The 17953-nt window shown below is 38.0% G+C and overlaps 1 protein-coding gene across 8 annotated transcripts in view; it reads left to right on the plus strand.

The window, feature by feature from the left end:
* The window catches only part of LOC117328187 (unconventional myosin-VI-like), a 58370-nt gene that overhangs the window by 3977 nt on the left and 36440 nt on the right, over positions 1-17953 (plus strand). For 4 of the 8 annotated variants that reach the window (XR_004532917.1, XR_004532918.1, XR_004532915.1 and 1 more), the window contains exons 1-9: positions 4018-4134; positions 4389-4458; positions 5901-5974; positions 7589-7718; positions 8557-8721; positions 10338-10435; positions 11808-11813; positions 14672-14836; positions 15340-15420. Coding sequence is in view for 5 of the 8 variants with exons in the window: in XM_033885602.1 (XP_033741493.1) it covers positions 4018-4134; positions 4389-4458; positions 5901-5974; positions 7589-7718; positions 8557-8721; positions 10338-10435; positions 11808-11813; positions 14672-14836; positions 15340-15420 (906 nt within the window). In the remaining 3 variants the exon portion in view is untranslated. Of the gene's footprint in view, positions 1-4004; positions 4135-4388; positions 4459-5900; positions 5975-7588; positions 7719-8556; positions 8722-10337; positions 10436-11807; positions 11814-14671; positions 14837-15339; positions 15421-17953 lie in introns of those variants that run through there. The other 4 variants (XM_033885600.1, XM_033885604.1, XM_033885601.1 and 1 more) reach the window with 4 other exon arrangements.

Consider the following 17953-nt stretch of genomic DNA (forward strand, 5'->3'; position numbering starts at 1 on the left):
GTCATGTATCAAAAGAAGGTCGTTCTGACCTACATTTTGAACTTTAACCTAAATCAAAGAAAATGTTTGTCTGGGCTCTATCTCCTTCATTACTTGTCACTGGAACTTCATACTTGGGGTAAAGATTCACTTTATTTATTAAAAAATCATCAATTGTGTATTCATGGCATTGGCATGTAAAATTTCAGTCCAAATGCCAAGGTCAAGGTCAGCTTTTGTCAAAACATTGATACTGATTTGTATAGGAGTATGGAAATGATTACAATGTATATCATAGACTTTGTCTCTTTTTTTCCATCTGGTATCAGTGTTGTTTTTAAGCCATGTTCATGTACCAAAAAACAACTCTAGTGCACATTCAATATCTTCATCCTCCCTGGTCAGAAGGACTGTTGAGCTTATTCCATGGTACATTTGCATTTCAAAAGAGATATTCCAAGATTGAATCATAATTCCATAGCCTAAGCTTCCATCAGTACCTTTAGTTATATTGTATAGCACAACTAACAAGCTACTGATAGTAGTATACTTCAAAATCAATTTTAATTGGCATCCTCTGTCAGCATTTCTATCTGACCCTAGACAGCTCTTTAATGATCTAATTCTAAATACAGGACATGACAAAACTACACTCCTATACAAACCAGTCGACTTGTGTACCTGACATTCTATTCAATTCATCAAAAAAATAATGAAATTCTGATCTTAGATAATCCTACAAGATTCAAAATTTCACATTATCAAATCAAAGGCATTCGATTGGTCAGTTATTCTACTTGTTCAATAATTATTTTAAGACATCTTAACTTCCTCTTTAATACCTTTCTATAAGTCACACTATTAGTTTCCTCAATTTTGATTAAAGATTAACAGTATATAAGTGTAGAGGTGGTTGACTGGTTGTGATATATTGATTTGTAAGTAACTTCACATGTACACAGGGTTAGTCATAGTGCTCTGATAATGTTGTGTACACACGTACAACATTTAGGGAGGAGACCCGAAATGCTGTGATAGCAGTACAATCAGTACATGATTGACAAGCTTACGTTTGTCAGCGGTAACAACACACCACCAAAGGAACAGTGAAGGAGAAGGGAAGATTAAATACCAGAAAACATGTCTTAATACTGTTTTTTGTGTTATTGTTTGTACAAAATGTCATAAATCTCAATGATTTTGTTGCTACATCAGACTAGGTTCCATCTGTAATTTGGTGCAGATCTGTTCCAGACAGTTGTAGACTGGATTCTGTCCCTGACAGTTGTAGACTGGTTTCTGTCCCTGACAGCTGTAGACTGGTTTCTGTCCCTGACAGCTGTAGACTGGTTTCTGTCCCTGACAGTTGTAGACTGGTGTCTGTCCCTGACAGCTGTAGACTGGTTTATGTGCCTGACAGCTGTAGACTGGTGTCTGTCCCTGACAGCTGTAGACTGGTTTCTGTCCCTGACAGCTGTAGACTGGTTTCTGTCCCTGACAGCTGTAGACTGGTTTCTGTCCCTGACAGCTGTAGACTGGTTTCTGTCCCTGACAGCTGTAGACTGGTTTCTGCCCCAGACAGCTGTAGACTGGTTTCTGTCCCTGACAGTTGTAGACTGGTTTATGTCCCTGACAGCTGTAGACTGGTTTCTGTCCCTGACAGCTGTAGACTGGTTTCTGTTACAGACAGCTGTAGACTGGTTTCTGTCCCTGACAGCTGTAGACTGGTTTCTGTCCCTGACAGCTGTAGACTGGTTTCTGTCCCTGACAGCTGTAGACTGGTTTCTGTCCCTGACAGCTGTAGACTGGTTTCTGTCCCTGACAGCTGTAGACTGGTTTCTGTTACAGACAGCTGTAGACTGGTTTCTGTCCCTGACAGCTGTAGACTGGTTTCTGTCCCTGACAGCTGTAGACTGGTTTCTGTCCCTGACAGCTGTAGACTGGTGTCTGTCCCTGACAGATGTAGACTGGTTTCTGTTACAGACAGCTGTAGACTGGATTCTGTTACAGACAGCTGTAGACTGGATTCTTGTCACAGTTGTAGTCTGGTTTTGTCACAGTTGTAGTCTGGTTTTGTCACAGTTGTAGTCTGGTTTTTGTCACAGTTGTAGACTGTTTTTTGTCACAGTTGTAGACTGGTTTTTGTCACAGTTGTAGTCTGGTTTTGTCACAGTTGTAGTCTGGTTTTGTCACAGTTGTAGTCTGGTTTTGTCACAGTTGTAGACTGGTTTTTGTCACAGTTGTAGTCTGGTTTTGTCACAGTTGTAGTCTGGTTTTGTCACAGTTGTTGTCTGGTTTTGTCACAGTTGTAGTCTGGTTTTGTCACAGTTGTGGTCTGGTTTTGTCACAGTTGTAGACTGGTTTTTGTCACAGTTGTAGTCTGGTTTTGTCACAGTTGTAGACTGGTTTTTGTCACAGTTGTAGACTGGTTTTTGTCACAGTTGTAGTCTGGTTTTGTCACAGTTGTAGACTGGTTTTTGTCACAGTTGTAGACTGGTTTTGTCACAGTTGTAGACTGGTTTTTGTCACAGTTGTAGACTGGTTTTTGTCACAGTTGTAGACTGGTTTTGTCACAGTTGTAGACTGGTTTTTGTCACAGTTGTAGACTGGATTCTGTCACAGTTGTAGTCTGGTTTTGTCACAGTTGTAGTCTGGTTTTGTCACAGTTGTAGTCTGGTTTTGTCACAGTTGTAGTCTGGTTTTGTCACAGTTGTAGACTGGTTTCTGTCACAGTTGTAGACTGGTTTCTGTCACAGTTGTAGACTGGTTTCTGTCACAGTTGTAGACTGGTTTCTGTCATTGAATGTGATCATTGGTTTACTTGCTGACATGCTCATATCTAATGATAATGCTAGGTTGACGTTGTTATAACCGGGGGGCTGATTAACACAATGGTGATTCAGATGAACCAAGTCACCTCAGCTAGAGGTGTCAAATGTATATCTGTGTTATTTCAAAATCTTTTACCCTAGCAGTGAGAGTCATCAACCCGGAAATACATTCTGATACACATGCTTATCACTGTGTTATGAATGATTATAACAAGCATGTCTGCCAACACTGCTGCATGGGTGTGTAGTTGTAAACCCTAATCTGTCTCACAGGGGAGCAGATGGTTTCTCCAGCCTACCTGTAAATTCTGTAATACATAAAATAATATACTGATGTTTGTTACAGAATTAAAATCAATACAGGTAGCTACTTCAACTCTGTGGTATGCTACAGGATGCACACAAATGGAAGGTCTATGGAGCTCATGTTAATTCACAGAAGGAATTTTATTTTATGTTTGTAACATTAGGTAATTGGGGAGGGTTATATTTGAAAGCATTGTTTAAAATGTCTTAGGTCAGCTACATTTATTCTGAAAAGTGTTAAAAGAAAATATCATGTCTTCATATATTACACTTGAAGTTTTACATGCATTTAGAATTCCGATTTCAGTCTGGGGTGGGGGAGGTCTCTAACTGACTCTTAATATAGGCCTTAATTATATACAAAACTGTTTAAACTTAGGGAGAGGAGTTTATAGCTGTGGGCATGCAATACATTCCCATTTAATGTTTTTATCATTATTTGTACTAATGTAGAATGATTTGGTCATTTGTCTGATGAAGGTGACATACATACTCTATAAGTCATTGAAACATCACATATAAACATTCATTGGTTGTGTATCCTTACATAAACCTAAGCCATATTTTGTGACTATTTCTGCATTGTTTGTAATTACATAAATATCTACTGGTTCAGTCATGTTTTTACCCATCATGCAAGCTGATAGATCTGTGACAGAAATCTTCCTGAATTGTATTGAATTTATATGTAATATAGTGTTTGAATATAGATGTGAGACTGCAACTTTTGTCTAAAACAGTCATCTGGCCAAGATTTGACTGCACTTTATTCTAAAACTGGTTAAGTCTATACACTGAATACACATGTGTCATTAGTGTACAATAGTTAACTGGTATGATATATAAATTACCTATTACCTCTAATTACTACTTCTTTGTTAATTACAGGTGGTGATTCACCATGGACGGTGGCAAGAAAGTGTGGGTGCCACATACGGCTGATGGTTTCAAACTAGGACGAATCACAGACATAGGATCAGACAACATCTCTATAGAACCCTTTGATGCCCCAGGGACTGTAAGTTAAACCCTTATTGTGGACCCTACTGATAACGTAAAAAAACTACTGAGATAATCTTATCACAGGCAAACATTGGCTACAGTATATATAAACATTCTCAGAAAATCTTAATATATAAATCATATAACTTATAAATCTGTGACAATAGTAATAAATATAAAAGTGTATATTGTAGAACCCAAAGGAATAGTTAAGATATTGTTTTTAGTTAGGAATATGTTTAAATATACATATGGTTTTGTTCTTTACAGACGATCCACTCTGTGTATGACCGCGTGTTCCCTGCTGAAGAGTATGATAACAAAGATGTCGCCGACAACTGTACGTTGTTCATATCTAGCTATTCCCTTACAATCTCCTAATCCTCAATCTTTATAACTCAATTCACAACTGATAAGTTGTTTTATTCCTCACATGTGAGGCAATTCTGAGCATTCCCAGACTTATATTGTAACCAAAAGTTCCTAAAGCTAGGACAGGGGAATGTTCCAGTTCATAAGACTTTTGTGCATAAGTGTGTATAAATAAGATGGATATCTCCCTTGGAAACTTCATTATCACCCAGATGCTTTTGTTTGAAAAAAATGATGAATTGAGATTAAACTTGAAAGTGAACCATTTGTCTAGTTCTCCATTAATTGGGCTATTCAAATTGCCCTATGTCTGTGGTCCTGATAACTATTTCTTGAAAATTACTGGAAAGATATTTAGCAAACTTCACATGCATATGTAACACTTCAAATTTAAGTCTGATTAGGTATACAAAATGGCCGACAGGCAGTGATCTTTGATCTGATATAATGAAAGTAGAAGTTTTTACTGCTGTTTCCTGAGAGGTACTGGAAAGATATTTCTCGAACTTCACAGGTAGGTTCCCCTTAGTCACTAGTTGTGGCCATCCCTTTAGTCACTAGTTGTGGCCAACCCCTTAGTCACTAGTTGTGGCCATCCCCTTAGTCACTAGTTGTGGCCAATCCCCTTAGTCACTAGTTATGGCCAACCCCTTAGTCACTAGTTGTGGCCAACCCCTTAGTCACTAGTTGTGGCCAACCCCTTAGTCACTAGTTGTGGCCAACCCCTTAGTCACTAGTTGTGGCCAACCCCTTAGTCACTAGTTGTGGCCAACCCCTTAGTCACTAGTTGTGGCCAACCCCTTAGTCACTAGTTGTGGCCAACCCCTTAGTCACTAGTTGTGGCCATGCAATAGATTGACAGACCACCATCTTGGATATATTTCCTGAGAAGTACTAAAAGAATATTTCTCAATCTTCACAAGTCATATAGGTTCCCCTTGGTCCCGAGTTGTGCCCAGTCGGTTTTGAGTCTGATCGGGTAAACAAAATGGCTGACAGAGGTCCATCTTGGATTTTGTTATCATTATTTCCTGAAAAGCACTTAAAGAATATTTCTTAATCTTTTATTTGTGGATTCGAGTTGGTCCATAGTTGAGCCCATTAAATTTAAAGCTGAATCTAGGCATCCATCTTGGATTTTGACATTTGAAATTTGTTATTGACATATGTCAGAATTTTTTCACATGTAGGTTTCCAATGTTATCAAATGAAATGAAGGGAAACGTAGAGAAAAGATCTGTCCTTCATAGGAAGTAAAGATCATTCAATGGTAGGTGCCAAGATCCCTCTGGGATCTCGTTATCATTGAAAGTTTCTATGCTATTGGTCTGGAGGTACGGTCAGACTGGACACTGGTTTTGGTATACTTTGATGTGTAGATATAATATAAATCCTTGTTATTTTCTACAGGTGGCCTTATGTACCTCAATGAGGCTACACTGCTCCACAACCTCAGGATCCGCTACATGAAAAATATGATCTATGTAAGTATGTGTCCTAAGGTTGGGGAGGTGACTTATCTACTTCTGTCTGTATTGATTCTCTGTGTAGAGTAATTCAGGTGGTAAAGAAGGTTGTATAACTATTATTAAATTCTTAATATCATCAACACAGGTCAGTACTTCAGATAAATGGTGAGTGAAAATAGGTAATAAGATTAAACAATGTCACACAAACAAAGTTTATATACAACTAACTCATGAACAACAGTTTACCTGTTTATTAACATTCTTGTAATCGAACTGGAACACTTTTCAACAAATGAACATGTCAACTATAACATTTGGCATATCAGGGGCTACTCACTCTACACAATAACATACTAAAATACAAACTTAGAGAAGAAGCTTGACTCTATAGAATCGCAGAGAAGCAACTTGACTCTAAGATTAAATGCCCGACTTAGAGAAGAAGCTAGACTCAACTGAAAGCAGAGAAGCAACTTGACTCTAAACCGAAAGGTCCTTACTAGAGAAGAGCTTGACTCTACTTAGCCATAGGGAAGCGACTTGACCCTAGTAACCCTGTAGTGATGAGTGATAGACGCTACGACCTAATTCTTAAGTGAATAAAAGGATTTTAAAGATTAACAAAGTATTGGGGGTAAAATTCCCCAGGAATTAAAGGCCGATCAGGTATTAAAGACCATTATATAAGAGTGAGTAGCCCATCTTAATTACAATACATACAAAATAGAAAAGTAAGGTAGAACAAACAGGGCACTAGTATAGATCATCCGAACAGCCCAGTATAAAGGTGAAGCTGGGGATGGTGGGTGGGATTATAAAAAACAAGCGATGATCACCCGCCTGAATCAATACTGAATAGGGTGCTGACAATGCTCCTACCCCTCTAGGGGGTAATGCTGATTGGTCAATGACTACCCGTCTCATTAGCATAGAAAGTACTTGGTGATCCCGATACCAAACATCCATACAGATCTAAACAACTACACGACGTAAAAATATGTCAGTACATCTAATATAACTAGGCGTTTCCGAACACCTAGCTCTGAAGTAAACTGAAAAAGATACAATAAAACATACATGTAAAACATGAATCTATATTAATTAAGCAATTATAAATGCTATGAAAACATATAACATGGATCGAAGGTTGCAGTATCCATATAGTTGTATACAAACTGTAATTTAACAAAAAATCTGTTGGTACATCAACTGATATAGGTTAAATGATGTAATAAATGTGGCTATGGTTTGTCATATCTTGTGGTACAGTCTAACAGATTTCAGGTTCATGTGTATGTTAACAGTTTATAAGAAGTTTAAAGATATGTTATGCTATTGTAGAAATCATCTCCTGTAGGTTGTAGATAAATGCAATCCAATAGAATGTTTTTAATAATAAAAGGTTCATTGCATGCAATAAATGGAGACTGGTCCTCACACTTCAGTGATTAAGAGTGCATTATATATGCATGACCAATTCATGTGCATATGGAAAAAATGAATAAAGAGTGTTATTCTTTTAATAATAGAATCGACTTTACTGCTTACACTTTCTCATATATATTATATCCTATATCAGAAATAAGGTATTTGACATTGATATTTAATATTACTGAAAATTTGTTACAGACCTACACTGCCAACATCCTGATCGCCCTGAATCCTTACTATGAGGTACCAGATCTATACACCAATGCCACCATCCAAAAGTACCAGGGCAAGTCTCTGGGGACCATGCCCCCTCACGTGTACGCTATAGGTAAGTGATATGTATACATATAGCTGAGGTGTAATGTCTCCCTAACTGAGGTATTAGGTCTCCCTAACTGGGGTGTAATGTCTCCCTGACTGGGGTGTAATGTCTCCCTAACTGGGGTGTAATGTCTCCCTAACTGGAGTGTAATGTCTCCCTAACTGAGATGTAATGTCTCCCTAACTGGGGTGTAATGTCTCCCTAACTGAGATGTAATGTCTCCCTAACTGGGGTGTAATGTCTCCCTAACTGAGATGTAATGTCTCCCTAACTGGGGTGTAATGTCTCCCTAACTGAGGTGTAATGTCTCCCTAACTGAGGTGTAATGTCTCCCTAACTGGGGTGTAATGTCTCCCTAACTGAGGTGTAATGTCTCCCTAACTGAGGTGTAATGTCTCCCTAACTGAGGTGTAATGTCTCCCTAACTGGGGTGTAATGTCTCCCTAACTGGGGTGTAATGTCTCCCTAACTGAGGTATTAGGTCTCCCTAACTGAGGTATTAGGTCTCCCTAACTAAGGTGTAATGTCTCCCTAACTGAGGTGTAATGTCTCCCTAACTGAGGTGTAATGTCTCCCTAACTGAGGTATTAGGTCTCCCTAACTAAGGTGTAATGTCTCCCTAACTGAGGTGTAATGTCTCCCTAACTGAGGTGTAATGTCTCCCTAACTGAGGTGTAATGTCTCCCTAACTGAGGTGTAATGTCTCCCTAACTGGGGTGTAATGTCTCTCTAAATGGTGTGTAATGTCTCCCTAACTGGGGTGCAATGTCTCCCTAACTGAGGTGTAATGTCTCTCTAAATGGTGTGTAATATCTCCCTAACTGAAGTGTGTATTTGGTTACAGCTGACAAGGCTCTAAGAGACATGAAGGTGACCAAGTTAAGTCAGTCTATCATCGTCAGTGGAGAGTCAGGAGCTGGGAAGACAGAGTCTACCAAGTACATACTCAAGTACCTGACCATGTCACGAGGGCAGAGCAGTGGACAGATTGAACAGAGGATATTAGAATGTAAGTCTTAGTGATGATCTCAGGTAACACAGAGGAATCTAGGCTGTAGGTCTCGGGGGCAATATCAGGTAACACAGAGGAATCTAGGCTGTAGGTCTCGGGGGCAATATCAGGTAACACAGAGGAATCTAGGCTGTAGGTCTCAGGGGCAATATCAGGTAACACAGAGGAATCTAGGCTGTAGGTCTCGGGGGCAATATCAGGTAACACAGAGGAATCTAGGCTGTAGGTCTCGGGGGGCAATATCAGGTAACACAGAGGAATCTAGGCTGTAGGTCTCAGGGGGCAATATCAGGTAACACAGAGGAATCTAGGCTGTAGGTCTCAGGGGGCAATATCAGGTAACACAGAGGAATCTAGGCTATAGGTCTCGGGGGGGGGGGGGGGGGGGGCAATATCACGTAACACAGAGGAATCTAGGCTGTAGGTCTCGGGGGGGCAATATCAGGTAACACAGAGAAATCTAGGCTGTAGGTCCCAGGGGGCAATATCAGGTAACACAGAGGAATCTAGGCTGTAGGTCTCGGGGGGGGCAATATCAGGTAACACAGAGGAATCTAGGCTGTAGGTCTCAGGGGGCAATATCAGGTAACACAGAGGAATCTAGGCTGTAGGTCTCAGGGGGCAATATCAGGTAACACAGAGGAATCTAGGCTATAGGTCTCGGGGGGGGGGGGGGGCAATATCACGTAACACAGAGGAATCTAGGCTGTAGGTCTCGGGGGGGCAATATCAGGTAACACAGAGAAATCTAGGCTGTAGGTCCCAGGGGGCAATATCAGGTAACACAGAGGAATCTAGGCTGTAGGTCTCGGGGGCAATATCAGGTAACACAGAGGAATCTAGGCTGTAGGTCTCGGGGGCAATATCAGGTAACACAGAGGAATCTAGGCTGTAGGTCTCAGGGGCAATATCAGGTAACACAGAGGAATCTAGGCTGTAGGTCTCGGGGGCAATATCAGGTAACACAGAGGAATCTAGGCTGTAGGTCTCGGGGGCAATATCAGGTAACACAGAGGAATCTAGGCTGTAGGTCTCAGGGGCAATATCAGGTAACACAGAGGAATCTAGGCTGTAGGTCTCGGGGGCAATATCAGGTAACACAGAGGAATCTAGGCTGTAGGTCTCAGGGGCAATATCAGGTAACACAGAGGAATCTAGGCTGTAGGTCTCGGGGGCAATATCACGTAACATACAGGATTCTATAGTGTAACTCTGAGGGGAGATTTTAGTAGTAAGAACAGGGTATTCTATAATGTAATGCTGAGGGTTTTTCTTAGATAAACTTAAAGTGACCTTCTGTGTGAACTTAAGTTGGTATTGGTAACCATGTACTGCCATCTTTAATAATGACCTTTTGATTGACCTTAAGTTGATATTGGTAACCATGTACTACTATATTTTACAATGCCCTTCTGTGTGACCTTAAGTTGATATTGGTAACCATGTACTGCCATATTTAACAATGACCTTAAGTTGATATTGGTAACCATGTACTGCCATCTTTAACAATGACCTTAAGTTGATATTGGTAACCATGTACTACTATATTTTACAATGACCTTCTTTGTGACCTTAAGTGTATATTGGTAACCATGTACTACTATATTTTACAGCTAATCCGTTATTAGAAGCCTTTGGAAATGCCAAGACCATGCGGAACAACAACAGTAGTCGATTTGGAAAATTTATAGAGATCCATTTCAGTGGCAAGGTTAGTACAGTGGCTTCTAGATCCACCTATGTTTGTCATATCGAACCATGACTTGTCTCGGAAGATCTTAGCAAAAATGTAAAAAAACCTCTAAATGTCCTTAATAAGATAATAGATATAATCTTACTTTAATGAATATGGCTGTCTATAACCTGTTTACACACTGTATGTATCTATGATATCATTTAATAATTTAGCCAATAGAGACATAACGTTAGATTTTGTGTGTAGTGGTGTTTATCCAATCTATAGAGAATTATCCTACAGATCACAAAATAGATCAAGCTTACCCAAGTAAGGGGAGTTAACTCAGTTGGTACTATTATTACTGTAAAACAGCTGTCAGTAACCATAACAAGTGTATAGGGTTAATTCTGTAAGTTTGGAAATATGATTGAACAGATGGGATCCAACAAATCAGTGATAATCGTGGGACATACCGAATAAAGGGAAATACTATTCGGCAATTTGGCCATAAGAACTTAGATTTAAATTTTGGCAAGTTAAAATTTAGCAATTTCTCCTTAATTTGGGATTATATTTGCTTGTGAAATTTCGGCCTACAGTTGCTAGGCAACAAACAACAATATACACCACTCATTACTCTCTGAAGTATTGAAGCAACATAGGAGTTATTTAATGTGAAGATGATATTTTCATGTTATTTTAATTGGTTTTGTTAAAATTTGGTGGGTTAAATTTTGGTGATCTAAGTATGCAGACCCACAAAATTGCCAAATTAAAGCCTCACTAAAATTTCCATCTATACAGTAACTATATCATTATTTACTGTAGGACATATCAGTGATTATTGTGGGACATATCTATATCATTATTTACTGTAGGACGTACCAGTGATTATTGTGGGACATAACTATGTCATTATTTACTGTAGGACGTATCAGTGATTATTGTGGGACATAACTATGTCATTATTTACTGTAGGACGTATCAGTGATTATTGTGGGACATAACTATGTCATTATTTACTGTAGGACGTATCAGTGATTATTGTGGGACATAACTATGTCATTATTTACTGTAGGACATATCGGTGATTATTGTGGGACATAACTATGTCATTATTTACTGTAGGACATATCAGTGATAATAGAGGGACATATCAGTGATAATCGAGGGACATATCCGTGATAATCATGGGACATATCAGTGATAATTGTGGGACATATCAGTGATTATTGTGGGACATATCAGTGATTATTGTGGGACATATCAGTGATTATTGTGGGACATATCAGTGATAATCATGGGACATATCAGTAATTATTGTGGGACATATCAGTGATTATTGTGCCATCATAAGATAATGCTTGCGATGTATATATGTAAACCTCTGCTGTCTGTTACACAGGATTTGGTAAGTAATGCTAGCTGACACTAGATCTCTGTTATACTAATACCTGTTATATAACATTTAAGAACCAGTATAATCTTCTAATCATATGTATATAGTTGTAGCGTATAAATTATATATAGTACATATATAGATCTTTACCTATATCTGGTACCAATAGACCCTCTAACCCTAAATCATTTGGTGTTTAACCCTATTTGGTACCAATAATTTACCTTTAACTTCTGAATGGAACAAGCCAATTAGTAGAGATACACCGTACAGACAGATTTATACCATACCATATTTATATACCTCTATTAGATACTTTGTCCTTGTTCCATATTTAAAGGTCAGATTGATTTCTGTTTTTGTACTTAAGGATGTCCAGTCTTTATCCCATACAATAATAATAATTAGGTCACTGTGACCTGTATTTTGACCTTTGACCAACATTAAAGAAAAAGCTTTTCAGGACTCTGTCTCCTCAACTATGAACTTGTCACTGGAACTTCCTTCTTGGGTCATGACTTCACCAAGATAAAGTAGTGTGGCATGTATCAAAATTAGGTCATTGTGACCTACATTTTGACCTTGGGGGGAAGGGCTGTAATTCCCTGGATTCTTATTATGTAAACTGCAAGTCACTTGATTTGCCCTCAGTAAATTTCCTATGTGATACATCAGAACTGCTGATATTATTTCACATATACAACAATAGATCTATGGTTTATAGCAGGCCACATGGTGTCAGTAACCAGTTTCAGAGAGAGTGAACTCACTGTACTTATTTTTTTTGCAGTGTTTTAATTGAAAGTCACCATACTCAGTGCCTGTGAACTCACCATACTTACAACTTATTTAGTGTTTACTTACAACTTGTTTTGTTTTATGCATGTTTTTTTTTTTTTTTCTCAATTATTTTTAGCTCACTTGGTCTTAAGTGCTAAGTGAGCTCATGCCATAGTGGGCTGTCTGTCGTCCATTGCCTATCCGGCATCAACTTTTCCATTTAAACAAATCTGATATTTAGCTGGTAGGTTCCTGAGATGGAGCCCCACAATGTTTGTGAAAAAAATGACCTTGACCCATATTCAGGTTCATAGGGGTTGAACGTCTTAAAACATTCCAACAACTTCTTCTCCGAAAGGCCTATAGTAGTCATGATATTTGGCTGGTATATAAAATAAATGACCTTGGCCCATATTCAAGGTCCTATGTCAACTTTGTTTAAACCTTTAAATAGCTTCTGATTAGCTATTAGGCATGTTCGTAATACCATCACTGGTCAGAACAAGAGTGAGAGGTGTAAAGTCATGCATGGTTGCACTTGATTAAGATTATCCATGTTACCTGTAAAGTTGTTAAGGAAATCAATAGATCTTAAATAACACATATGTTAAACATAACTTGTAAATATGAGAAGAGGCAAACTTATTACACTAAAATCAAGATGTTTGGCTGGTAGGTTCTTGGTATGATGTCCAAAATAATTTTCCTAAAAAACTTATCATGAATGGAATTCTAGGTCACAGGAGTCAAATTTATAAAATATTCAAAGAGAATTTCAGGTGAGCGATGGAGCCATTAGGCCTGTTGTTGTAAAAACAAAGATTACTCTAAATTTTTAACATTACTTTTGTATTTATTTAACATGTATATATCATGTAGTCAGATGGCTATTTTATGCTCATGCTTATTGGACTAGTCAGTATACATATATATACCTCAGACTAGTATATATAACTGGTGGTTGGGGGTCAAGTCAGTATATACACTTCAGAAACTAGTATATAACTGGTGGTTGGGGGTCAAGCCAGTATATACACTTCAGAAACTAGTATATAACTGGTGGTTGGGGGTCAAGCCAGTATATACACTTCAGAAACTATTATATAACTGGTGGTTGGGGGTCAAGTCAGTATAGACACTTCAGAAACTATTATATAACTGGTGGTTGGTGGTCAAGCCAGTATATATAATTCAGAAACTAGTATATAACTGGTGGTTAGGGGTCAAGTCAGTATATACACTTCAGAAACTAGTATATAACTGGTGGTTGGGGGTCAAGCCAGTATATACACTTCAGAAACTAGTATATAACTGGTGGTTGGGGGGTCAAGTCAGTATAGACACTTCAGAAACTATTATATAACTGGTGGTTGGGGGTCAAGCCAGTATATACACTTCAGAAACTAGTATATAACTGGTGGTTGGGGGTCAAGCCAGTATATACACTTCAGAAACTATTATCTAACTGGTGGTTGGGGGTCAAGCCAGTATATACACTTCAGAAACTAGTATATAACTGGTGGTTGGGGGGTCAAGTCAGTATATACACTTCAGAAACTATTATATAACTGGTTGTTGGGGGTCAAGCCAGTATATACACTTCAGAAACTATTATATAACTGGTGGTTGGGATCTCTGTATCTCACAGCTCTGTACTCTTACCAAACATGGTGTCTGTATTATAACAAGTGTTGATTAGGATTTACTCTATACTTGTGTCTATTTTATAGTAAAGGTATCATCAGATGATCATTTTCCTTCTGAATACTTTATGTATGCTATCACTGAGATTTAACAGGTATAAGCCCTAATACATGATGTTAATTATATATAAGGACAAACACCGATAGAAAGGTATACGTACAGTACTCGCTACCTGATTGAGGTTTGTTAGTCGGAAGTTACTGTGGTTATAGCTTTGTATTAAAAGCAACAAATTCAAAATCTATATTATGTTGTCTGTTGACACATGATCTATTAATGAAAAATAGGCAGTATTTCAATGCTATGTTCATTTAATTTGCCTCTGGCAGCCTAAATATATGTTTGTAGAATATGCTTGATCCTACATTAATCTTCCATCTTTGTAGATGATGTTGGCTGGAGGATTTATTTCCCATTACCTGTTGGAAAAGTCGAGGATTTGTGTCCAGAGCTCCAACGAGAGGAATTACCATATCTTCTATAGATTGTGTGCTGGTGCCCCAGACGATCTCTACCAGAAACTCAAACTGGCACCACCAGACCATTTCCGTGTATGTAATGATGGGGTTTGGTCATTGTGTCTGTATAAAGGAAGATCTCTTGGCCGCATGATTGTTTATCTTTGTTTGGTCTTGCAGTAAATTCAGCATCATTTTCAGCCACAGTCAGTAATGAAATGTAGAGATGTTATGTATGATCTCCTACATACAGGTGATTTATTAGTTATTGTATACTGCAGTGTATGTAATGTGTGGAGACATTCTTTGTATTGGTTTTACAGAGGACATTTTGACAAAAACATTTTCTAAATAAAATCCTGTTATAAATGTTTTGGATATTCTTAAAATTACTTGATGTTGCAAATTTCATCGAGTTAAAGAAAAACACTCCTCATACTCCATGAAATGAAAAAATTGTCATACCTCCTGATGTAACATGTATTTTGGTTGGCTCATACCACCTCCTGATGTAATGTGTATTTTGATTGGCTGCCCTGTTTGCTGTTGTATGACCATGCTATGATATGTTGTGTGCTCTCTCTCCCTGTGTGTAGTACTTGAATCGTGGATGTACACAGTATTTCTGTGGTCGCCAGTCTGACAAAGCAATGTCACAGGGCAGGAAGAGTAAGCAGGTGAGTACAGATGGAGCTGGGTACAGGTGGGTTATCTTATGGGAGTGAACAGGTGTGTTATCTTATATAAGTGCACAGGTGGGTAATCTTACAGGTGAGTATAGCTGAAGGTGGGTTGTATCATAACGATGGGCTATCTTACAGGTGGGTTATTCTACTGATTAGTTATCCTATTTTTATTGTTTAGGTTATTGTATGGGGTATCATATCTTATAGGTGGCTTATTTTACAGTTGGAATCTCTTAATAGATAGTGGGTCATTATACAGTTGGGTTATTGATAATGATGGTTTCCTTTTAGGTGTATTTTATGTACTGTTAAAATGTATTAAATGTAGGATTGTACAGTTTAGTTACTTCATATCAAGGTTGCTATCAGGCTGGGTTAACTAGATGGGTTATATTACATATGAAATATCATGTATGTAAGTCACTGTATAGACAAATCATCTTATAGGTGGGCTATTGTACAAACAAATCATCTTATAGGTGGACTATTGTACAGACAAATCATCTTATAGGTGGACTATTGTACAAAAAAATCATCTTATAGGTGGACTATTGTACAGACAAATCATCTTATAGGTGGGCTATTGTACAGACAAATCACTTTACAGGTGGACTATTGTACAGACAAATCATCTTATAGGTGGGCTATTGTATAGATAAATCATCTTATAGGTGGACTATTGTACAAACAAATCATCTTATAGGTGGGCTATTGTACAGACAAATCATCTTATAGGTGGGCTATTGTACAGACAAATCATCTTATAGGTGGGTTATTGTACAGATAAATCATCTTATAGATGGGCTATTGTACAGACAAATCATCTTATAGGTGGGCTATTGTACAGACAAATCACCTTATAGGTGGGCTATTGTACAGATAAATCATCTTATAGGTGGACTATTGTACAGATACATCATTGTATAGGTGGGCTATTGTACAGACAAATCATCTTATAGGTGGGCTATTGTACAGACAAATCATCTTATAGGTGGGCTATTGTACAGACAAATCATCTTATAGGTGGGCTATTGTACAGATAAATCATCTTATAGGTGGACTATTGTACAGACAAATCACCTTATAGGTGGGCTATTGTACAGACAAATCATCTTATAGGTGGACTATTGTACAGATATATCACCTTATAGGTGGGCTATTGTACAGACAAATCATCTTATAGGTGGACTATTGTACAGATATATCACCTTATAGGTGGGCTATTGTATAGACAAATCATCTTATAGGTGGACTATTGTACAGATAAATCACCTTACAGGTGGACTATTGTACAGACAAATCACCTTATAGGTGGGTTATTGTACAGATAAATCATCTTATAGGTGGACTATTGTACAGATAAATCATCTTATAGGTGGACTATTGTACAGATAAATCATCTTATAGGTGGACTATTGTACAGACAAATCACCTTATAGGTGGGCTATTGTACAGACAAATCATCTTATAGGTGGACTATTGTACAGATATATCACCTTATAGGTGGGCTATTGTATAGACAAATCATCTTATAGGTGGACTATTGTACAGATAAATCACCTTACAGGTGGACTTTTGTACAGACAAATCACCTTATAGGTGGGTTATTGTACAGATAAATCATCTTATAGGTGGACTATTGTACAGACAAATCATCTTATAGGTGGACTATTGTACAGATAAATCACCTTATAGGTGGACTATTGTACAGACAAATCATCTTATAGGTGGACTATTGTACAGACAAATCACCTTATAGGTGGGCTATTGTACAGACAAATCATCTTATAGGTGGACTATTGTACAGATACATCATTGTATAGGTGGGCTATTGTACAGATACATCATTGTATAGGTGGGCTATTGTACAGACAAATCACCTTATAGGTGGGCTATTGTACAGATAAATCACCTTATAGGTGGGCTATTGTACAGACAAATCACCTTATAGGTGGGCTATTGTACAGATATATCACCTTATAGGTGGGCTATTGTACAGACAAATCACCTTATAGGTGGGCTATTGTACAGATAAATCACCTTATAGGTGGGCTATTGTACAGACAAATCATCTTATAGGTGGGTTATTGTACAGACAAATCATCTTATAAGTGGGCTATTGTACAGATATATCACCTTATAGGTGGGCTATTGTACAGACAAATCATCTTATAGGTGGGTTATTGTACAGACAAATCATCTTATAGGTGGGCTATTGTACAGACAAATCACCTTATAGGTGGGCTATTGTACAGATACATCATTGTATAGGTGGGCTATTGTACAGACAAATCATCTTATAGGTGGACTATTGTACAGATATATCACCTTATAGGTGGGCTATTGTACAGACAAATCATCTTATAGGTGGGTTATTGTACAGACAAATCATCTTATAGGTGGACTATTGTACAGACAAATCATCTTATAGGTGGGCTATTGTACAGATAAATCGCCTTATAGGTGGGCTATTGTACAGACAAATCATCTTATAGGTGGACTATTGTACAGACAAATCATCTTA

The sequence above is a fragment of the Pecten maximus genome, chromosome 5 (assembly GCF_902652985.1).
Source record: "Pecten maximus chromosome 5, xPecMax1.1, whole genome shotgun sequence".
Lineage (NCBI taxonomy): Eukaryota > Metazoa > Mollusca > Bivalvia > Pectinida > Pectinidae > Pecten > Pecten maximus.